Source organism: Protobothrops mucrosquamatus, unplaced genomic scaffold (assembly GCF_001527695.2).
Source record: "Protobothrops mucrosquamatus isolate PMUCROS unplaced genomic scaffold, P.Mucros_1.0 scaffold3778, whole genome shotgun sequence".
Taxonomy (NCBI): Eukaryota; Metazoa; Chordata; class Lepidosauria; order Squamata; family Viperidae; genus Protobothrops; species Protobothrops mucrosquamatus.
Genome location: NW_015389731.1, coordinates 7,933 through 31,628, shown reverse-complemented (window position 1 = coordinate 31,628; position 23,696 = coordinate 7,933). Strand labels below are relative to the sequence as shown.

Genomic DNA, 23,696 nt, shown 5'->3' with positions numbered 1-23,696 from the left:
TCATTATTTTTCATTAACTGTTTTTTTATTCAAACATTAGAATACACTCCAAAAAAAAGGATAAAAAAGAAAATAGAAAAACGAAACAAAACTAACGTCATGGTTCCAATAGATGGAACCACTTAAAAGAACTTCAAGGCAAGGATTTCTTCCTTAAAGAACATTTTATTAGGAAACAAAGTATGGGCACTTACATAGTTGAACCCAAGAATGAGATTCCCTCCTCCCAGATACAAAGTAACAAATTGCAATTCCCACCCCACAAGAGCTGTCTCCAATTAGCACAAAACTTGGGCTTTCCCCCACAACCTTATCGGAAGGTGTCCTTGAGTTCCCTTCTTCTACCTTGTTATGGCTAGCTAAACCTTCAGGCATTTACCCCAACCCCCCCTTCTACATCCGAACTCTAAAAGACTAAGAAGGCACATTTAAAGCAAGAGTAAAAATGGATGCCGTCAGAGCCACGACGTCCATTGTCACAGCGTTGGCAACTAGACAATACAAAAGAAGAAATTATATGTGCATAAAAAGAAAAAAAACATATACATTGTCTCCCCTAGTTGAATAATAAATATATTTCAAAAATAATAATTTCCTCCCCTTTCAAAGCAGGCACACAGTTTATGAATTTCTACAACTCTGCTTACCCAGCCCATATGATCTGACCGAAAATCCACAATGGCTTCTAATCTACCATAAGCCACAACAATAGTCTCTGGTCCATCCCGGATCAAATGTCCTTGATTGATTCTTAATAAAAAGGCTTTTTCCTTAAAATTTTAACTGGGGTCTTTTTCCAACACTTAGTATAACTCTTTGTTATTTTATCCATCCTCTGACAAATGTAGAGTTAAACTTGTGCCAAATGTAAGGATGGGCAAAATCACCCATTGTTACTGTCCTGTGTTTCTTTGAAAATTTTGTTTTCTGATCTTTTATTCTTAGCCAATTGCTCTCAGCAGGATTTCTATGCTCCCATTTGTGCATTTCTGTACAGGCATCTGCTTTCTTTACATAGAGTGCAACACTCCCTTCCTTCCTGTTGAGTCTGTTCTTTTTGTATAAGCTGTAATCTTCCAGGGCTGTGTTCCACTCATGCATGTCATCCCATCAAATGACAGTGATGCCTCTTGCATCAAATTTGTCCCCCCTCTATTAGGGTATCACATTCCCTCTGTTTGATTCCCATATTCTTTGCTTTGTTGTAGAAACATGTAAGATTCAGTGGCATGCTGCGTTCGAATATTGCATCGGGCTGTCATTGCAAAAAGCTTTTAATAAATCCATGCTATGCAAATGTGATTCTTTGGGGAAACAAATAGGTCCAAACGATTGGTCATTGCTTCAGCTTGTGTCTTGTAGTGCTATAAATTTATTTGGCTGTTTAACATTTATTTGAGCTGTGTTGCTTAGTTTCCCTGGGCATTGTTAGCAATAACACAAGCAAGAGTTTCATGACAAACTGAACCATAGATTATAACTTGTTAAATCACACTTTTGTGCCTTGTGTATTTGCTGGTTCCTCCCGAGAGTACCAGTTCCTCCTAATAGTTAAATTCATCTTGCTGCTCAATTGTGCAGAATTCATTTCTATGTTTCTTGAGTTTAATTCGTTTCTTCGCCAAGCATTTCTGAGTTCACAAACCTCACTGCCCTTCCTTCACCTTCATATATTGACTTCCCAAGGAGTCTTTTTTTTCTTATCTCCTTTTTCATTCATCCTTTTTGATCCATTTTGCAAAAATCTCAATAACTGCTGGGTGGCAGTAAATCAAGGTAGTCCTTGATTTAAAACCATCCATTTACTGACTGTCACAATATTACAGAGTGGCATTGGAAAAAGTGACTTACAACCGGTCCTCAAATTTATAACTCTTGCAGCAGCATCTTGACATGATCAAATTTGGGTAGTTGGCAACTGGCTTGTGTTTATGATGGCTGCGGCATATCTTGGGTCATATGATTGCCACTTGTGATCTTCCCAGCCAGCTTCCAACAAATGAAGTCAATGGGGGAAACCAGATTGACTTAACAACCAAATGTGATTCATTTAGCAACTACAGCGATTTGCTTAACAACTGTGACAAAAAGTAAAATTGGACATGACTTTAGTTAACAACCGCCTTGCTTAGCCACAGAAATTCTGATCCCAATTGTGGTTATAAGTTGAGACTACCTATAAAAAGTTAATGGTGTTTTGTATTTCTTTTCTGCTGTCTAATAAGTCATCTGGATTGTTGCAGCTAGCTTGGTACATCATCATCATCATCATCATCATCATCATCATCATCATAATAATAATAATAATAATAATAATAATAAATGTTGGAAGGGACCTTGGAGGTCATCTAGTCCAACCCCCTGCTCAGGCAGGAAACCCTATACCAGTGGTGGCGAACCTATGGTACGGGTGCCAGAAGCGGCACTCGGAGCCCTCTCTGTGGGCACACGTGCCATTGCCTCAGCCTCGCCTCCCCCTATGACCCCCTCCTCTCCAGCAGCCCCCCTGAAGGAGAGTCACTCCTGAGCGGGGCCCACGTGGAGCAGCACAGCCAAGACATGGCAGCCAGGCAGCGTAGACAAGACTCTGCCCTCACACCCCATCATGCAGTTGATGCTGCAGGGCACGGGCAGAGGGTGTGACCACCATAGCGCTGCTGGACTGCCTGGGTGATCTGCGGTGGGGCCTGGAGATGGTGAGTTTGCCCTGCGGGCAGGCAGGGTGGGGGATGGGGGCAGAGTGGGGGTGGGGCAGGGGGTGGAGTGGGGGCGGGGCCAGTTTTTAGGCACTCGGTCCCTAAAAGGTTCGCCATCACTGCCCTATACCATTTCAGACAAATGGCTGTCCAGTCTCTTCTTAAAAATTTCCAGTGTTGGAGCATTCACAGCTTCTGGTGGCAGGTTGTTCCACTGATTAATTGTTCTAATTGTCAGGAAATTTCTCCTTAGTTCTAGGTTGCTTCTCTCCTTGATTAGTTTTCATCCGTTGCTCCTTGTCCTGCCTTCAGGCGCTTTGGGGAATAGCTTGACTCCCTCTTCTTTGTGGCAGCCCCTGAGATATTGGAACACTGCTATCATGTCACCCCTCGTCCTTCTCTTCGTTAAACTAGACATACCCAATTCCAGCAACCCTCATCTTAATCATCATCTCCCCAAGGAAAAAAATAATTTACATGATGCAGAAAGAGCAATTGGCATAGCTGGAACAACAATGATGTGTGTGCAAACTGAAGATTTTCATGGGACTATAAGGAACATAAAACTGCTCCAGCAGAGTAGGGAGAGTAAAAACATTCTTATCTCATTTTGCATTCTGACTCCCCCGTTGAGTCATTTAATTTGCTTCTCAGAGGAAAGGCAAGAACATTAAGGGAGAGGAGAGGGGAGTGAGAAAAACTAATATAAATACGAGTATCCCTTTCTCTAACCTTTTTCACTCTCATTGTGAAGGTGATGAAAAGAGATTACTTGAAAAGGCCCATTGTTCTTAAATATTTCAAACTGTTCACGATAAAGAAAATATTGATACATAGCTCACCAAAGCTGTAAACTATCTTTTACTGAGCACTACCTGCCATCCGTGATTCTATTTTGTGATTCGGTGTTTGTGTGTGTATTGTGTTTGTGAGTGCGAGAGAAACAGAGAGACTGACTGCTGTGCTTACTCAGCCTTGAAATGTGGAAATGTATAATTAACGGAAGGGGGGGGCATTTGAGAAGTAATTACTGTTACTATCCCCTCCAGAGAAATGTACACGCCCAATAAAATCACTTTGCTTACAGAATTATCTGTTACCTAACAGAGGGTGAAGAAAGTGTGTATTTCTAAACTGCTGAATGTATGCATTACAAACTAGTTCCTTTCCTGAAATCAGTATGAATTTTATTTTAAAATACATACCTAGTTTATATGTACCTTGGGTGTTCATGGATTGGCTGTAGTAAGCAAAGCAAAGTAATGGTTTTCATGTACATTTTTTTTATTTTGAAGAAGCTCTGAATTCTACACAGTGGTAAACATAGAACATAGAATATAGTTGGAAGGGACATTGGAGGTCTTCTAGTCCAACCGCTTGCTTCAGCAGGAGACCCTTACCATTTCAGATAAATGGTTGTCCAGTCTCTTTGTGAAAGTCTCAGTGATGGAGCACCCACAACTTCTGAAGGCAAGCTATTCCCTTGGTTGAATCTCCCCATTAGAAAATTTCTCCTTAGCTCTAGGTTTCTTCTCTGCTTGGTTAGTTTCCATCCATTGTTTCTCCTCTTACCTTTTGGTGTTTTTGAAAATTGTTTGACTCCTCTCGTTTTTGTCGGAGCCTCTCAAATATTGGAACACTGCTATCATGTTTCCCCTAGTTCTTTTCATTAGACTAGACATACCCAATTCCTGTAACCATTCTTCGTATGTTTTAGCCTGCAGCCCCCTAATCATTCTTGTTGCTCTTCTCTGCACTCTTTCCAGAGTCTCGACATTTTTTTTATATTGGAGCGACCAGAACTGGATACAGAATTCCAAATGTGGTCTTACTAAGGCTTTGTAAAGTGGCACTAACTTCATGTGATCTTGATTCTATCCCTCTGTCAATGCAGCCTAGGATTGCATTGGCAATTTTGGCTGCTGCCATATATTGTTGGCTCATATTTAAGTGATTGTTCACTAGGACTTCAAGATCTCTCTCACAGTTACTGGCATTAAACCAAGTTTCACCTAGTCCAGTGATGGCGAACCTATGACACGTGTGCCAGAGGTGGCACTCAGAGCCCTCTCTGTGGGCATGCGCACTGTCGCCCCAGCCCCGCCTCCCCCCACAGCCCCCTCCTCGCCAGCAGTCCCCTGGAGGAGAGTCACCCCCAGGTGCAGGCCACACGGAGCAGCGCAGCCAAGGACATGGCAGCCGGGCAGCGGGGACAAGACTCCGCCCTCGTGTTCCATTGCATGCAAATGATGCTGCGGGGCACGGAATGGGGCAGGGGGGCGGTGGCGGTTTTGGGGCACTGGGTCTCTAAAAGATCCACCATCACTGACCTAGTCTATACCTATACAGTTGTTTTTTCTTGTCTAAGTGTAAAACCTTACTTTTATCTACATTGAATTTCATTTTGTTAGGTGGGGCCCAATGTTCAAGATCTTTTTGGATCTTGAGTTTGTCTTCTAGGATGTTTATAATTGTAAAAACTATAATGGTAAAAATGCAGAACAGATTTTCCTATGTTGAATTTGTACGTAATTATATGTTTATTTAGCACAGTTGATTCACCTTTTTGCTCATATTTCTCAAGATATTTGATTAGGAATGTGATTCCATGATGAATTTAGCGCAACTCAGTTTTTAGTCATTATGCTAAGTCTCAGTTATATTTCTGTGAGCTCAGCCATTGGCACTTGGAAATCATGGTTTAGAGCTTAGCATTTTATGGGAACCAGGCCACTGTGTTCAACAAACTACAATTATAGCAGTCCAATTAATTATATCCCCCAATTTTTTCAGTTTTATTTTTCTATTTTGGATCCCCATGAGATTGATCTAACTGCACCTAACCTTAGTTTGCATCTCATTAAACCTCATTTGACATTTAGAAAGCATCTGATATTGGCATGATGGTATTTTGGGAAGCGAGGTCTTAATGAAGCCAGGCCAGTGGTGGGATTCAGCTGGTTTGCACCACTTTGGCAGAACCGGTGGCTAATTTTTTGTTGCCCAGGTCCAGAATGGACTTCCAGAAGCAGCATCCACACAGAGAACCGGTTGTTCACATATTTGAATCCCATCACTGAGCCTGGCTGTGTTTTGGAAGGCATAAATTGCTGGAGAAGTTTCTATTGTATTTGCTGATTTAGCCCATCACTTTTATTTTAGTGCTACGGTATCTGCCTACTCATGTCACCCTTGCAATTATAGTCTCAAAAATTAGGGTAACTTTATCCTCAGTAGCTGCTGATTATTTTTTTTTATCACGGTTTTGCTGTTTTGCTGAAGGAATAGTTGAGAATACAAAGAAATCTTGCATCCTATAATTACACTTTCATTGTCTTTCATGGCAGTTTGCCTGTTGTTTTTTTTAAAAAAAGAAAAAAACCTGCATACATTCTTCATTTTCTGTCATTTATTAATTACACTAAAAATTATAATGCCCGTTTTTAAAAGCCGGAAATGGGATAAAATAGCAAAGAATATTTTTCTATTACAGTATGTGGAAGAATGAGCTGTTACTCGTTTATGCCTTTCTGTACCACATTTTGTTTTAGAATGTTGATCAGATAAAAAGACAGGTTTCAGGATTTAAAATCATTTTCTATATCAACCTCAGGAACAGTACCTATGATTATTTGGACTCTATTCAGTCTAATGTAACTATTTTAGAGACTGCAAATATTTCAAACGTGACGCAGATGAAGCTCTTTAAACTTTGTACAAGTGTAGTGCCTTTTGTTCCAATAACACGAGCCTGCAAAAAAGTTGTGGCTCCTTTAAGAGTCATATTATCTTTAATGACTTTACTCTTCATGGATCAGTATATTTTTTACAACTCTTACAAAAATTTACTCACTGGAGAAGAGCCTAATGCTGGGAAAAATTGAGGGCAATAAAAGAAGGGGACGACAGAGAATGAGGTGGCTGGATGGAGTCACTGAAGTAGTAGGCGTGAGCTTAAATGGACTCCAAAAGATGGTAGAGGACAGAAAGGCTTGGAGGAATGTTGTCCATGGGGTTCCGATGGGTCGGACATGACTTCACAACTAACAACAACAAAAAAAAATTGGGGGGGAAAAAACACACATAAGCTTTAAAGAATAGCAGTGGTATGTTGTGTTTTTACTGTGCAAGATTCAAATAATTTCTTCTGAATCATTTTGGAAGCATGCTTAGCCATATTAATTTCATCTTTTAAAAAAAATCCTAAGAAATCTGCATAGGGGCCAAGATTCAAAGCTTGCATCTTGCAGTAACATACCAATACAGGTAATCTTCGACTTACGACCACACTTGAGCCCCAAATTTCTGTTGTTAAGTGAGACATTTTTTAAGTGAATTTTGCCCCATTTTATGACCTTTCTTGCCATAGTTCTTAAGTGAATCACTACAGTTGATAAGGTAGTAACCTGGTTGTTAAGTGAATCTGGCTTCCCCATTGACTTTGCTTGTCAGAAGGTTGCAAAAGGAGATCACATGACCTTGGGACACAGCAACGGTCGTAAGTATGAACCAGTTGCCAAGCATCTGAAATTTGATCACATGATCCTGGGGATGCTGCAAAGTTCATAACTTTGAAGAACAGCCATAAGACACATTTTTCAGTACTGTTGTAACTTTGAAAGGTCACTAAAAGAACTGTTGTAAGTTGAGAGCTACCTGTACAAGCATACAGCCCTTATAACCTGTTTTTTTTTAATGTATTCTCCAACTGCACAAAGATTGTGCAATCTGTTTTAAATTGTAGTTCTCAAACCATAGTGACTGGGTTTACCCAACATGCTAGGCTAAAAGCTAAGCTATGGTATTTGGGCTATGGTTTCTCCTGAAACATAGATTCTTCTTTTAAATTGTTCTAATTTTAAGTATATGCCACCCAGCGTCATTCAACAATCAGGAAGCCTCTGACATTTAGTAATTATAGCAATCTTAGACTTATATACCGCTTCATAGTGCTTTACAGCCCTCTCTAAGGGGTTTATAGAGTCAGCATATTGCCTCCAACAATCTTAATTTACCAACCTCGGAAGGATGGAAGGCTGTCAGTCTTGAGCTGGTCAGGATCAAACTCTAGGCTGTGGGCAGAGTTAGCCTGCAATACTGCATTCTAACCATTGCACCACCACGGCTCTTCATTATGACACAAGAAGAATAAATAAAAGATATCTTTGCTTATCGTAATTTGTGAAATCTGCTACTTAGTTAGTTTTCTCTCCAAGTAAACCAATCCATATTTTGAGTTTTTTACAGTGAATGGCTGGAATGAAGCCCATTTTTGTTATATGAACCTCCATACAATATATCAATTCAGTGTCTCCAATAACATCTGTCTACGAAAGCAGAAATATTTGGAGAAAGAAGCAACAGTCAATTTTAGTGGTCTTTAAATGACTCTCTTGTTGCAAGATTTAATGAAAGTATTCATACAGAAATCGAATAACCAAATATTGCTTCCAAGGTTAGTTTCCCATAAAACTGAATGGAGCATCAATTCAAACCTTGTAGAGGTAATCTTTGACTTATGACCACAGCTGAGCCCAAAATTTTTGTCGCTAAGCCAGACAGTTGTTAAGTGAATTTTGCCCCATTTTACGACCTTTCTTGCCACAGTTGCTAAGTAAACCACTCCAGTGGTTAAGTTAGTTAACAAGGCTATTAAGTCAGTCTGAGTTTCCCATCGACTTTGCTCATCAGAAGGTCGCAAAAGGTGATCACATGACCCTGGGACACTGCAACCGTCATAAATATGAGTTAGCTGCTACATGTCTAAATTTTGACCACGTGACCACAAGGATACTGCAATGGTCATAAGTTTGAAAAACGGTCATGAATCACTTGTTTCAGTGCCATTGTAACTTCGAATGATCAATAATTGAACTGTTATAAGTCAAGGAGTACCTGTATACAGATGACCACCATAACAAGTGATTGGTACTGGATTGCAGAGGAATAGATTATGTGACTAAGGTCGACCTGTTGATATTTCAGATGTACATCACTAGCACAATCAAGACAAAGAGCAGTCGGCTTGCCAAGCCAGTATTGTGTCTGGGGACACTTTGTGCTGCCTTCCTTACAGGGCTCAACCGAGTTTCTGAGTACCGAAACCACTGTTCAGATGTCATTGCAGGCTTCATCTTGGGAAGCGCAGTAGCACTCTTCCTGGTAGGTGAATAACTTTTATTATCATTTTCGTATGGAAAATTCAGTATGCAAACTGGGCCAGCTATCTGTTCATACAAGGCTGAAGGAAACAGAAAAGTCATTTTCAAGATCAATTTGAGGGAGCAGACAGGCTATTTCCTGTTACTTTGAACAGAAATTGATCAGACTTTTTTTTAACAACAGTGGCCAGTCAGTGGTTCTTGGCCTCTGCTATACTTGTGGCAAACTTTGCTTCCCAACATCTCTGGTTTACTTCTTACCACAACATCTGTCCCATGAAATAGCTGCTTCTCTCTCATCTCAGTCACAAGTTTGTGACTAACGTGCTGACTAGGAACTATGTGGTACAATCATGGATTGCTGTAATATAAATCCACTTTGAAAAGTTTTAAGCAGATGATTTTAGAAAGAGTGTTACAGATTCTGAGGGTCAGTAAATACCTTTGGGAGGTGTTGCTCAGTATAAGCCAAAATTATGCAACGCACATGGAATGTTTTTAGAACACAGAAGAGCTTTTAATTCGTTGCAAAGTATGAACAAGATAAAACTGGTAGCTTATGTCCGTCTAAAAGAATGTCATTTCAGTGATAGAAACTAAATCCATCCCACAAAATGCCGGCAAATGTGTTTGCTTCAGGAATCTTCTTTTCTCTTTCCGATCCCCAAGGGCATTTGTGTAGTCCATAATTTCAAGGGAGCACATGGGACACCTTCAAAATCAAAACTGGATGAGCAAAGAGGCGTGCCCTTGATGGCGTTTCCACGAGTGGAAAGTCCTTTGGAGACACTGAGTGCCCAGGTACCATTTAACCTTCTGTTTTGAGCTGTTATCCATTTCTCTTTTTGATTAACTCTTTTTCAATAGTTTAGTTCTTTATATTGCAAATAAAAATGGTAGTTAGTTTTCTCCTATGTTTTTAGCATTTTTTTGGCAGGATAAATAACAGCATTAAAAAAAAGACAACCATGTAGAAGCACCGTTATTTAATTAGGCCAATCCTTCCTTCCTGTATTTTTATATTCTATCATTATCTGTTTCATCAATTCTGGATTAAAGATCATCATTTAACTGGGACAATCTGCTCAATAACAAATATCCCCCCAAATATCTTGGCAATTATATTTGAGCCTCCAAGCTACTTCAGATACTATGTCCTGTACAAGTATTTTTAAAGCAGGATGGGGAACTGTGTTGTAATCCAGTTCCCGTTATCTCCAGCTAACAGGGTAGAACCTCATTAAATATGGTAATTGGAGCTGGAAACTCTTGCATTAAGTGACATGGATGTAATTGAAAAAACACATTACTGTGCTGCTTAGTGACAGCAGTTCTGGCAATCCCAGTTGTCATTGTTAAGCAAGGACTGTATGGGTCGCTAAGCAAAGCAACGTGCTTTGTTGCTGAGCTGCGTCCCGTGATCCCAGAAGCTGCCGCCATTTTCCAAATAGCTGCATGGGATTGTGGATGCTCAGAAAATGGTTGGTGCTTCTGGGATCGCACCTCACAGCCCAACCACAAAGCAGCTTGCTTTACGTCCCTAAGCCAAGCTCCGGAGCTCTTTGAAAGGTAAGTGCGCAAATGGGTGATGCAGGTGAGAAGGAGGGTGTGGGGCTCGGTGGGTTGGAAAGTAGGCCCAAGGCATGTGGAAACAGGGCAGGAAGTTGAGCACAGGCTTCATTGGGGTGGGGGGAGCCATGGGAGGCCTGGGGTAGGGCCTGCACTAAGCATCCCAGGACCTCCCCCCCGGGGACCCTTAATGTGCTCCACTTAACAACCTGCACATTTGTTTAATGACCGCATCGAGAAGACCAGGGATGGGCCGTGAGGCAATCATATGAATGCTTCACTTAACCGCTATCATGACTTCTGACTGTGATGGGCAGTCTTAATTAATTATTTACTTAATTATCCTTGGATACTTAATTGTCCTTGGATTATTTTTTTTTATCCTTATTGCTTCCAACCTAATAGAATGTTGGAATTAAATTAGGGGATCGGATCAACATCTCTTCACCTGTCCACCAACAGGATAACGCTCCAAAAATGAACAAAATGGAATTATGTTTGGTATTTGGAGGGGGGGGAGAGAAAAGAGTTTGAAACAGGAGAAAATTCTCCAAAAAATAAAAAAAAATCCCTCCTCCTTCCTTTTCCTTCCTGGCCAGATGACCTAGGAAAGGGTAGAAGTGTTTTGAACGGGTTAAAAGCAGTTCCAGACACCATACTCTGTGTGCTTTCCCTACCTCATTTTTTATTTGTCCCAAGATCAACCGTTGTGACTACATCACTGCATACTAAAGCATATTCTGTGTCTTCTCTCTTTGTTCTGCAGAATCATTCTGCTTCTATGACCGAAGTAACCTGATCTGGACATCAAGAGAATTTTTTTATTGCCCTCTGCTACAGTACTCCCACAAGAATACACAGTTATACTAATTGTCAAACTGTGATGACCAGTATTATGTTATGTCTAGTTAGGAACTAATGTTTTTGTACATTTTTGTATGAGGAAGTGATATAGCTTGCCCTGGAATTCCCACCCACTTTTTTTCCCCCTTGTTGTCAGCTTTAATATATTTATGCCAGAATTTAATGAAAACAAAAAAGAAACAAGACAAAAAAAATATGAACTCTTTTTTGATTAAAATGTGTTCTGAGGCACTACACCTTTGGGAATTGTTGATGTTTTTGTGATATTTGTACACACAAACTTTTTTGTTTTGTTTTGTTTTATATAAAATAAATTAAATGATAATTATAATACTAATTCATTTTTTTACCTTTTTATTACCAGAGATGATGCTTCCAGTAAGTGAGGAGTTCAGATTCAGTATTGGTAGTGCAATTCTGCAGAATTCATATTCATTTTCTAGAAGTTACTGTACGATTGTCTCTACATTACTGCTGTCTGGCCCTTTAGGTTATCGATAATGAAAAATAGTATTTTGAATGCTGATTCAACATAGCAAGACTAAGAAATTGTCTGTTTGCATACTTTGATTCCTCTCATACAAGTCCCATAATAGTGACTGTGTGAACAGGAAATACCTGGACTTTCTTTCAGGAGTCCCATGTTTTTCTATGGAGCTTGCTCAGGAAATTGCCCCAAGGAGTTATGCTCAAGATGTGTAATCTTCGAGTTGTTGACTTAAGACTAATTTCCTCAGCCCCAAGGTCTTCATTGAATGTGCATAATTCACACTGCTTGCTTAGCAGCTTTTTGTTGTCTCGTAAGAGTCTGCTTCAAGCAAACTTTCTTCATATAAAACAACCAACAAGTCTCTTTTGGCACGATGGAAATGATAGAGGAAGCCTGCGTGTGAATGCACACATCTTGTGCCCTGTCCTTAAGATTATTGCCTTGAACTGCAAGAACAAATGACTGCAGCTTTTAGTTAATGTCAAGAGTCCAGTTTAGCGCTAATAGCTTAGCAGATTGGATCAAAAAGTCATAGTGTTAGTCAAAAGACTGTATCATTAGCCTTTTAGTAGATTTGAGGAACAGAAGAACAAGTTGGGAAATGGGAGAATGAAGTATTATTGCAGTATTATTGCAGTCCCAGGCCAAAGAACAATGGTCTACATTAAGCTGGAGTCCACCTTGGTGTGGTATTTTTAAATTTCTTAAGAACTGTCTCTTCCTAAGAAGCATGAAAATCATGTAGGAAAATTTGTAGCCATAATCATTGAATCATTGACCAGAATTCTACCAAATGAACTTTTTTTTTTCGCTGTAAAGTAGACATATATGTATTGCTTTCTTGTGACATATGCATGCATTTCTAAGATATGATAAGCTTTGGAAGTAGCATTCAACCTTGGAACAAATATGTTCATCTCTTTAGAGCCACTCAAAATCCTGTATTTCATACAGTGCTTCATAGAAGGCTCCAAATTGATCCTGAAAATTTGAAACCATCACTGTGTTTACCAACTGATGTTTTGTAATAGAAAGAGTGTAAATGTTTCATTGCTACATTTGAGCATATTTTGCAACTCAGAAAGATGCCTTAGGGCAGTGATAGCGAACCTATGGCACGGGTGCCAGAGCCCTCTCTGTGGGCAGGCGCGCCGTCGCCCCAGTCCTACAGCTGGGTTTTATAAAACCTTTTCGCTTTAGGCCTCCGCCACCATGTACAAAAAAAAAAGGTTCAATCAATGAGTCAATTTCAACTTCTCGCGGGAAAAAAAAAGATCTTGCAAAGTTGGAATTGATTGGTTGAACTTTTTAGTCCCACCCAGTCTGCCGTTACTACCGCAGCCACACCCACCCAATGGGTTACACCCACCCGGCACCCGACGATGCATAAGTGGGTTTTGGGTTGCAGTTTGGGCACTCGGTCTCTAAAAGGTTCGCCATCACTGCCTTAGGGCAATACATTTGTGATTCAGTTCCACTGGTGCTAATATATTGTAATGCCTTTCGTGTTGACACAAATAGGAAAATCAGCTGCCGACTATGTGTGTCAAATATGAACCATGTGAAAAGCATCTTTGTTGTGCCTCCTCAGAGATGTCCCTCTCCACTCATAAGGAAATGCAAAAGAAATTTAGAACATCGCCTCAAGGAGGAAGACTGGCCAAACCTTTTTTACCTCATCTCTGCTTTTCTTTTTGCCAGCTCCCTGGGAAGATAAGCTGTCAAGGAGTTAAATGAAAACACCAAGGAAAAAGGCAGCCAAAAAGGACTTTGGGTTTCAGCAATTTTCCTTGTTTTCAAGGAGGGACTCTTTTGAAGAGATAGAACTTATAGCATCTGTTAAAATAAAACGCAATGCTTAGAGCAGCTCTTGAATTCCCCCCCCCCCAAAAAAAATGTGGGTGTAACTTTGTCCTAGTAATGCCGGCTTAATTTTCTGAATCAAAAATGTAATTAATTTGTATCCAAAACTGATTTTTCTTTTGCACCGTATTGTTAACAAATCAAAGGAAATGAAAAGGACCAATTTGCTGGTCTCATCCTCTCCCTCTCCCCCAGTCCTAGAAATTTTCTACCGCATCCCATTTTTCTAGCATGATCATAATCAGTAGTGTTTACTTTGAGAAATGGAACTTCTCTCTGTATTTTTTTTTTCTCCTGAAATGCCTGCCATGTTGATTCCTGGGTTTTTGTATATAATTTTTTTTTCCAAAAGAGATAAAAAAAAATTATCACAAAACTGTTTGCCTCAGGGCTTTGTCATTTTCCTTGAGGAGTTGGGAGGGATATATGAGACCTGTCTTGTTTCTCAACTATGTGTCTCAGCTTTTCAGGAATAAACTTCCAATCATAGATTTCCTTTAAAACAGTCATCCTGTTGATACCTCACCGGTACTTCAGAAAGTGCAAGTCATTAAGAATCCTGTTAAGTCAGCCAATAATTCTCAAAATTGTTATCTAATATATTTAGAAAGTGTAGTTCAGAGAAGACTGGAATTATTAATAGCTATAATAATTGTATTTTTCTCTTGCATGTGATACAAAAACATCATTAATTCCAAAGTTCCTTACAAAAGTATTCTGTTGAACCCACAATATACCTAATACAAAATACAATAACCAGTGGTTCTCAAAGTTTTCTTCACCACGGACCCCCTTTAAATACCTTTTGTGGCCATGGACCCACAAGACTTAACACAAGATTTAAATCATAACATTTTCTCAAGCTTTTGCGGCCTCCTTGTGACGACATCACGACCCCCAGGGGTCTGTGGACCACAGGTTGAGAACCACTGCTATATACAACACAGTCAATTGAAGTCACTAACTTGCTAATCTTATTGGGGAAAGATATTAAAATAGCAGCACTGGGTCTTATGAGACAGAGACCAGGCTGAAATTGACAATTGTAGCCATAACCTAATGTTGGACCAAACATGAGCTTACAGAGAACAAAATCAAGAATCTTGTCAAAAAGACACTTTCAGAAAATAGCTAAGAAAGACTCAAATCATGAATAGCCAAACAATATTTTTATTTATTAATTTGCTGCCCATCTTGCCTCAAGGCAACTCTTACGTATGCACCTAATAGAAATGTCATCAGACAAAAAACTAATCCCATTAACAGTTGATTAATTTTACAGATCAATAAAGCAGGAACTTTGGGTGCTAGAAAGGATCTTGTTCATATTAGCTATTTGAGACATTTGGGGTTTGGACTTTGTTGACTTCCTCTAGCTAGTGCCTGGTCAGCCTAGATGAGTAGGATGTGAGTGTGTGAGTGTCTGTAGAAGAGTGAATGAGTGTAAAAGCAACAACATATGGTACTTAAAATCAGTAATGCTTTGTTACGGCTTCAAATTTGAGAGATTCCCAGCATTTGGTTGAAAGTAATTTGTGTCTCCCAAGTCTTTCACCACAGACAACCATGGCTATGCATTCTGCACAGTCTGGCCATACCTCTGTGGATCACTTAGTTTGGGGGGTTGCTACAAAATCCACATTCCACACATGCAGCCTCAACAGGGTGTGTAAGTGAAGCAAGTGGTCATAAGATAAACCTGGATATTTTTTTTAAAGTAACCATTGATCCAACTTGAAAAGAGAAACTCTTTTCTATAGAGTTGATTAGCTGGATGCGCATAACATACTAAACCAGAGGTCCCCAACCCCCGGTCCGTGGCATGCCAGCAACCGGGCCACACAAACAAGCAAAGCCCCATCTGCGGGATGCAGGCAGCATACAAAACCACGCCCCCTCCCCTCCACAGAAAAACTTTTCTCCACGTAACCGGTCCCTGGTGCCTAAGAGGTTGGAGACCTCTGTACTAAACTGTAGACCTGGATTGACAAAGCAAAGCTCATATACCATGCTGTCTTCCCTTCCCCACACACAAATAAAGTATATTGTGGCTTTATGAAATTAACTTCTTCACCTAATATGATAACAATAGCTGGATTTTTATGTGTTGCACCACAAACTATCCAATCCCACTTTAGTCTGTAATTCGCATTTAAGATTGCAAAGATTTATATTGTTTAAGCAATGACCGTTTAAGCAATGGTGTTTGTATCATTTATATGTCATTGTGCAAATAATTCACCATGAACTCACCCTTGATGTTAGTATTTCCAGGCTTATGTCCATGCTGTGTCTAAGGCCTGGTAATCATGTCTAGATATCCAGACTTCTGGTTGCTGCTGCTTAATGCTTGGCCAGCCTGTGATAAAGCTGGCCTCATCCATAACTTCATTTTGGATGAGCAGGTAGATCTTGTTTGCATTATTGAAACTTACCTGGGCATAGATGAGGGTGGGTGAGATGTTCCCCTCTTGGAGATGTGCCCAGCCAGGTTTCCTGCACTACATCACTTATGAACACAGAATCAGGATAGAGATGTGGCAATGATTATCTGAGACACCTTATGGCTTTGCAGATTGCCAAATGTCAGCCCTTGTTTGTGAAGATGAATTATAGCAACAGCAATCGTAGACTTATATACCGCTTCATAGTGCTTTACAGCTCTCTCTAAGGGGTTTACAGATTCGTCCTCAACAATCTGAGTCTTCATTTTACCAACCTCGGAAGGATGGAAGGTTGACTCAACCTTGAGCCGGTAAGGATCGAACTCCTGGCAGTGAACAGTGAATTAGCCTGCAATACTGCATTCCAGCCACTGCGCCACTACGGCTCAGTGAGAAAAGACTGGTGTGTGTACCAGTCTCCCTATTGGATAGTAACCTCCTACCTGAGCTGCTCAAATCAGTGGCTAGATTGGCAGTGGAGTTCCTTCAAACTGTTGTCCCTTCAGTTGGCATGGACTCAAGAGATGCCTTGGGAATTCTTGACCACCATGTGGCAACCATAGATCTTACCCAAATCATTTCTGGCCCTTCTCCCTGCGGACATCACACATTTGTCATAGCTTTTATGTTGCATCAATAGAACATGATCTAGAGTTGGAGGATGTTACCATCAGTCCCCTGACATGGACAAATCATTCCTCATTGGTTTGGAGTTCTCTGGTGCTGCACTTCCCTGTGGGGAGGCAGGATCTGTTTGAATAGTGTTCTCTAAGCACCTGATTAAACCCTATTGGATTACAGAGTAAGCTTGAAATTGTTCCTAGAGCTCTGGTACATGGTTCATCTGAGATCTCTGTTGCCGCTTGGAAGGAGGAGAACACTTTGGCCTTCAATTAGATGGCACCTATGCAGACTCTTATGCATGTGGATCCTGGAGGGGCCTCTTGTTTTCAGAGGAGCTCTGGGTGATAAAGCATCATGAAAGGTACCTAGAATGCCACTGAAGGAAAACGAAGAGTGAACTCAACGAAACACAGGTAAGAGTCTTTTAAGGATTATCTCTTGGCAATAAGGGTAGTAAAACATTACTTCTCAACTATTATTGTGACCACAGAGTACGAACTGAAGACATCTTCAAATGAGTAAAATTCACAAGGGAAAAAGAAAACAATGCACTACCCTTCCTGGATATCCTCACCAGCCAAGTCTACCAAAACATATTGCACACAAACCAAGTGTGCCATTACTGTACCAAAATAACAACCTAGCTTCCCACCAGAGGGGTTGTGTAAGAATATTACAGGTAGTCCTCGATTTAAAAGTTTGCTTAATGTTTGAAGTTACAGCGGCACTGAAAAAAGTGACTTATGACCGTTTTTCACCACTTATGACCGTCACAGCATCCCCATGGTCATGGGATTTACATTTGGATGCTTGGGAGCTGACTCACATTTATGACGGTTGCAGTGTTCCGAGTCATGTGATCACCTTTTGCAACCTTCTGACAAGCAAAGTCAATGGGGAAGCCAGATTCACTTAACAACCGGGTTAGTAACTTATCAACTGCAGTGATTCAGTTAACAACTGTGGAAAGAAAGGTCATAAAAGAGGGCAAAACCCAAATGTCTCACTTAACAACAGAAAAATTGGGCTCAATTGTGGTTGTAAGTCGAGAACTACCTGTATTTCCCCATCAAATGATTTCGTTTCGGCGGTTTCCAAAGACGACCTTACAAAAGTGTGCCTTTTTGGTCCTGCCCTTGGAAAGATTGGCACGTGAGAAGTGGAAATGCTAGTAGGGTGAGCTTTGAAGACAAGAAACAGCTGGTGGAGGCGTTCACACTCTCACTTTCTTCCAAGTTGCCAAAATGGCCCAGCCCATCTCTTTAGTGTGATTGGTCTCAAGACTCATTCCTGACCAAGACTTTAAATCAGGCTATTTAATTTCTAGTCAAGTATAGGTGCAAAACCACCCATGGGGGTTATACATTTAAGCACTGCTGTTTTATGCTGGCAGCAAGTTCATGCACATTGTATATATATATTTGTGCATTGTTTAGATACTGCTTTAGGCAATGACACCTTAAATGCTATTCCCACAAAGGGATTTATTTCAAAACAGAAATGAACTGTCTACTAGCTTCTGCTGACATTAAACATCAAATTGTATTGGATGACAGAAAAATGGAAGCTCCCTAAGAGCAGAAGCTGAAGAGGGCTGTGATTAAACAAGGGCATTGAAATTAGGCTATGCCTGATCCCTGCCATCAAAGATCTAGAACTAGAACTAAGGAGAAACTTCCTGACAGAACAATTAACCAGTGGAACAACCTGCCTCCAGAAGCGGTGAATGCTCCAACACTGGAAGTTTTTAAGAGACTGGACAGCCATTTGTCTGAAATGGTATAGGGCCAGGGTAGGCAACCTTGGCTCTTTTATGACTTGTGGACTTCAACTCCCAGGATTCCTGAGCCAGCATGGGAGTACTGTAAATGCCAGGAAACAACCAAGCAGAAGAACATCAATGATTCCACAATTCAACTCTGAGCCAATTTTTCTAATGTCATAAAAAGAAATCTGTCTTCTTTATTATGTTACTTTTATACTGAATACAGCAAATAAAATTCATTGATGTAGATGAAAAAAATCGGTATTCACATCTGTCTTACATGATTAAGATGGAGCATATTTCCTTCTTTCTCATTCAATTAACAGAAGTTTGCTATCTGAGAGGACTCCCTTTAATAGATTAAATTAATTGCTGCCTCAACACCATTTTATATATGACCAACATAAGAACTTCTCTTCATGAACAAATGCAGGATAAATGAAGGTAAACAGAAGAGGAGGAAAATCAAGTCTCAAATATTTTCTGGTGACTCATTTCGATATCCATAGTCTCCTCCGATGAAGAACAGCCTGGGGAAAAAAAATCCACCTTCCCCAGTTCTTTGCCTCACAAAAAAAAAAAAAAAGCATGCATGAATTATTTGCTTGGATGGATTACCGTATTACTATTATTTGCAGGGAGGTAAGAAACATTATTTGGAAACTTGGGAAAACAAAAACAAGTTTTATCTGCACATGCAGATGCTGTTTTACTGATGACAAATCATATCAATACTTTCTATTGTTTTCATTCATACTCCCAATTGATCTTCAGATTCGATGGAAGCTCTTGCATGCCCAATTCATCTAACTTTGAAATGTCTTTTACAGGTGTACTGTAGAAAGCCAGAACATCTTCAACACTCTTCATTTGATGGAGCTGGTTATTGGGGACTGTGTGGTCCAGATCTGCTGCCATTTGTGCCAACAGTCGATACTTTAAACTGATGTCTGCTAGGGATGTCCTCTGCCAGTCACTCGAAACTGAGGACCCCCAAATCTCTCTCACGCGAGATTCTAGATGATTCTGGAAATATTCAGGAGGAAGGTATTTTTTACTTCGTGGAGGAGGGCAAACATCTTTCACAGGTTCCACTACTATTGGCTGATCTTGTTTCCTGTTGAAATAAATTAGAAGAGGATTTTTAAACCAACCTGGTGTCACCTCCTTCATATTCAAAGGCTTACCATTTATTATAATTTATGTCCTTTATTCCAAGACAATCATTCTCCCAAAAAGGTTTGTGAGCTGTAGAAATATTTGTAAATCAAAACATATTACTTAAATCCAAACAAATGAAGACATTTATCAATTCCGTCTCGTAAAGTCGTGGCAGGGACAGAAATGAAATAAGTTGTGTTGAATTTTGTTGGCAGTCTTCTTAGTTCAGAGATTCTGTCCCACAGATCAGTTGGTTAAAAAAGCCTTGATATCACATAATCTTACTGGGATTACTAAAACTGCTGCATATGTAGGCATAAATCTAAACTCAGAATCTTTTCCCTCAAAATCTAATACTTCAGGGACACACCTCATATTAATACTAATCTGTCTGACTACTTCTTTGCTCAGAGTTTTCTGAAGAAATAAAATACTTGAACCCAAAATTCCAAATCACCAAGGCCCCTGAGCTCAAGTACTTCTCCATCATAGTTTGCTTACATATTTGTTGAGGTTAGTGCACGAACTGTCTTAAGCTAGCACTTTATTTTTAAATGGGAACTAGGAAGGGACTAACCACAAAACCTAGCTAATGCAGACCTCCAATTTATTGTTCTGCTTATCTCACCATAAGCAGAAAATCTAATCTGTGTTATGATCGGCATTTGACATCATTACTGGTCAGCATTTATTATACAGCCATATAAAGGCTGTTTGCACCCTCCTTCACTGGGTGGTACTTATACTTTGTCCCCAGCACTGTTCAAATAAATTAGATTCAGACTATGTGGTCTCCCCTAGTACACTGGGTGATGGGGAATTTCCCTCCTTTATTTCCAAAAAGCTAAAAGTTGCCAGTGATAAAGAATCTAATCAACCAGCAGGAAAATGTGGAACTGTAAATCAGGTTTTTGAAAATTAACACCCCGGGAAAAGTGCTATTAATCATTGCAACTTCAGAAGTAGGAAAACATAATATGAAAGACTTAAGTTTAAAGGGCCTGATATTCAACACACAAACCAAAAGACCCAGCAACCCAGAAGAAAAAACGAGTCATCTACAACATACAGTGTAAGAACTGCAACAACCACTAGGTAGGACAAACAAGCAGAAGACTGGCAGAATGCATCCATGAACACCAACTGTCAGTCAAAAGGCATGATAAAAATTCTTTAATTTCACAACATATAGATTTAACCATAGTTTCAATTGGGAAAATGTGACAATCCTAGATCAGGCCAAATCCAAAAATGCCAGGGAATTTCTAGAAGCCTGGCCCTCTGACAAATCAGCCATCAATAGACACGTGGACAACATCTATCTTATAGGTTAATACATATGCCTAATATGCAAGTGGCTCGGTTTTGAATCTCAGAAGGGTATGGCTAGTTGATGAGAGTTAAATAGCTCAAAATAACTATACTAGTCTCCCTTTAATTCTTTGTCAGTAAATTTAAGTGTTAAATTTAAATTTAGTCCACCTTATAGACTTTGCAAAAGAGACGATCAACAAGCCCAAAAGAGAAAAAGTCTCCAGCATAGATTAACTCCAAGGTCAACTTCAGACCAACGATCAAGTAAGCAATACCCCAATCAAGAAACTGCCAAAGAGCCAACCTAAGGCCGCCCCCACCCACCCAGACAGGCAAGACACCAAAATACAAATCGATAGCAAACACCACTCACTAACACTGATGATGTTACCTAGTTAGGTAATGAAACGTCTGCAAGAGAACAAGCAAGCTGAAAGAGAGCACCAAGGACCCCTTCAACACACAACCGGAAGCTCTCTAGGTAAAAGCTGTAGAATAAAAGAAAAAAACCCTAACATTTTGCGTTCCAAGGAATCTCTCCCCCGAATAACTTGGTTTGCAAGCATCTCGGCGATCCTAAGACGGCAGCCCAGAATCTCTTTTTGCTGCCATCTAGTGGCATTTGAATTTTTGCAACTCAATTCTGTTAACCATTCTCCACTGACTTACTCCATCTTCCGATCTTATCCCCCATGTTATGTACCCATCCCAACATGAGGAGCCTCTTTCCATGATTGTTGCATGGAAAGAAGCTCAATCGGACACTTACTTCTGTCCTCCCCAGAAATTCCTGCGTCCGGGCACCCCCAGACTCAGCCGGTGTCTCCACACTTTCAGCAGCGCACTGGAAGACGCCATCTTGCCGACGCAAAGAAAGCGCCACCCCTCGAAGGACACACAGAGCACGAAAGCCCTTCCGTAGTCCTTGGCATTGTGGGATATGTAGTTTGTTCCTTTCCATAGAGACATAATATAATAGAAGTAACTGGACGTGATTAGTGCTGCCTTAATGCGAAGTCGCTGTTGTTCAGAAAAATAAAAGGTGGGGCTTTGCTACGGCTGGTTGTCTAGTTCCTGTTGCCGTAGCGGTCGGATCGTGCTCTGATTTTTTTTTCGGCCCTGGAAAAGGTGCGGAAAACAAATTAGAGAGCGAGAAGAACCGCTTGTCGCAGCTTTTATTGGCAGATAGTCAACATCAGTTTAAAACTGAACAGGTTTTAATTGCATCGTGACTTTCTGGACGCTCTCCGCCCTAGAGAAGTGAAGATCGCGGGGTCTAGCTGGGCAGAAGGTGATTTCCGTTCTCTTTGAGTGAGATGTATACAGATAGTCCTCGACTTACAACAGTTCGTTTAGTGACCATTTAAAATTACAACGGCACTGAAAAAACTGACTTATGACCATATTTCAGAGTTACAACCGTAATAGCATTCATGTGATCAAAATTCACTTGCTTGCATGACATTGCATATGACCATGTGATCACTTTTTGCAACCCTCTGACAAACAAAATCAATGAGGAAGCCAGATTCACTTAACCAGGTTAGTAACTTATTGATTGCAGTGATTCACTTAACAATTGTGGCAAGAAAGGTCACAAAAGGAGGCAAAACTCACTTAACAAATGTCTCACTTAACAACAGAAAATTTGGGCTCAGTTTTGGTCATAAGTCAAGGACTACCTTTATTTCCCCATCAAAAGATTTCGTTTTGGTGGTCTTTGGGCAAAGACGACCCTGCAAAAGTGCCTTTTTTGTCCTGCCCTTAGAACGATTGGCACGTGAGAAGTGGAAATGCTAGTAGGGTGGGCTTTGAAGACAAGAAGCAGCTGGTGGCTGATAGAGGCATTGTTCACACTCTCACTTTCTTCCAAGTTGTGAAAATAGCCCAGCCCATTTCTTTAGTGTGATTGGTCTCAAGACTCATTCCTGACCAAGACTTTAAATCAGGTTATTTAATTTCTAGTCAAGTATAGGTGCAAAACCACCCATGGGGTTATATATTTAAGTACCACTCTTTGATGTTGGTAGCATATTCATGCACATTGTGTATATTTGTGTATTGTTTAGGTAATGACACCTTAAATGCTATTCCCACAAAGGGATGGATTTATATCAAAATAGAAATGAACTGTCTACTAGCTTCTGCTGACATTAAACATCAAATTGTATTGGATGACAGAAAAATGGAAGCTCCCTAAGAGCAGAAGCTGAAGAGGGCTGTGATTAAACAAGGGCATTGAAATTAGCTGTGCCTGATCTCTGCCACCAAAGATCTGTTGCATTGGGCCAATAGCAGGTCCACTTATACACATACAATCTGGTTAAGCCAGTAGGTAGTTTGGGCCAAACTAACTAAAGCAGGATTTCCCTGGGTGATGACTTTTCTATGCAATGTGTTTAAGTACTTAAAGAAATAGTTCAGTCCTTGTACTTAAAGAAATAGTACAGGTTCTAGGTTTATTCTGTTTTAAAGGACCCGGGGTAGGGGCGGCGGGGTAGCGGTCATTATAAGGGAGAATCTATGTCCGAGGGAGACCACTGTGTCTCAGATAGATGGTGGAGAGTCCCTCCTTGTGAAGTGGGGGCATGGGGTTCAAGTGGGCTTGTTGATTATATACCTGGCTCCCTGCTATGTATCAACGGCCCTGCCTGAGCTGGCCGACGTAATAGCCGGGGTGGCGGTTGAGACCCCCAGACTTATAGTTATGGGGGATTTCAATCTGCCATCGGCGGGCGAAACGTC

At 40.4% G+C, this 23,696-nt stretch overlaps 2 protein-coding genes across 2 annotated transcripts in view; one reads left to right on the top strand and one right to left on the bottom strand.

The window, feature by feature from the left end:
- Nucleotides 1-11,355, top strand: part of PLPPR1 (phospholipid phosphatase related 1) — a 55,685-nt gene extending 44,330 nt beyond the window's left edge. Inside the window, exons 5-7 of the mRNA XM_015827543.1 lie at nucleotides 8,682-8,858; nucleotides 9,527-9,658; nucleotides 11,193-11,355. Coding sequence (XP_015683029.1) covers nucleotides 8,682-8,858; nucleotides 9,527-9,658; nucleotides 11,193-11,225 — 342 coding nt within the window. The 3' untranslated portion in view covers nucleotides 11,226-11,355. The remainder of the gene's footprint in view (nucleotides 1-8,681; nucleotides 8,859-9,526; nucleotides 9,659-11,192) is intronic.
- A 7,284-nt stretch (nucleotides 11,356-18,639) lies between these two features.
- On the bottom strand, nucleotides 18,640-21,846 carry MRPL50 (mitochondrial ribosomal protein L50). Its single transcript, XM_015827541.1, has 2 exons — nucleotides 21,721-21,846; nucleotides 18,640-19,593 (listed from the first exon to the last, which is right to left on the bottom strand). Exons 1-2 carry the CDS (start codon nucleotides 21,807-21,809, stop codon nucleotides 19,224-19,226), a joined length of 459 nt encoding a protein of 152 aa, XP_015683027.1. The 5' UTR covers nucleotides 21,810-21,846; the 3' UTR covers nucleotides 18,640-19,223.
- Nucleotides 21,847-23,696: the final 1,850 nt, after the last annotated feature.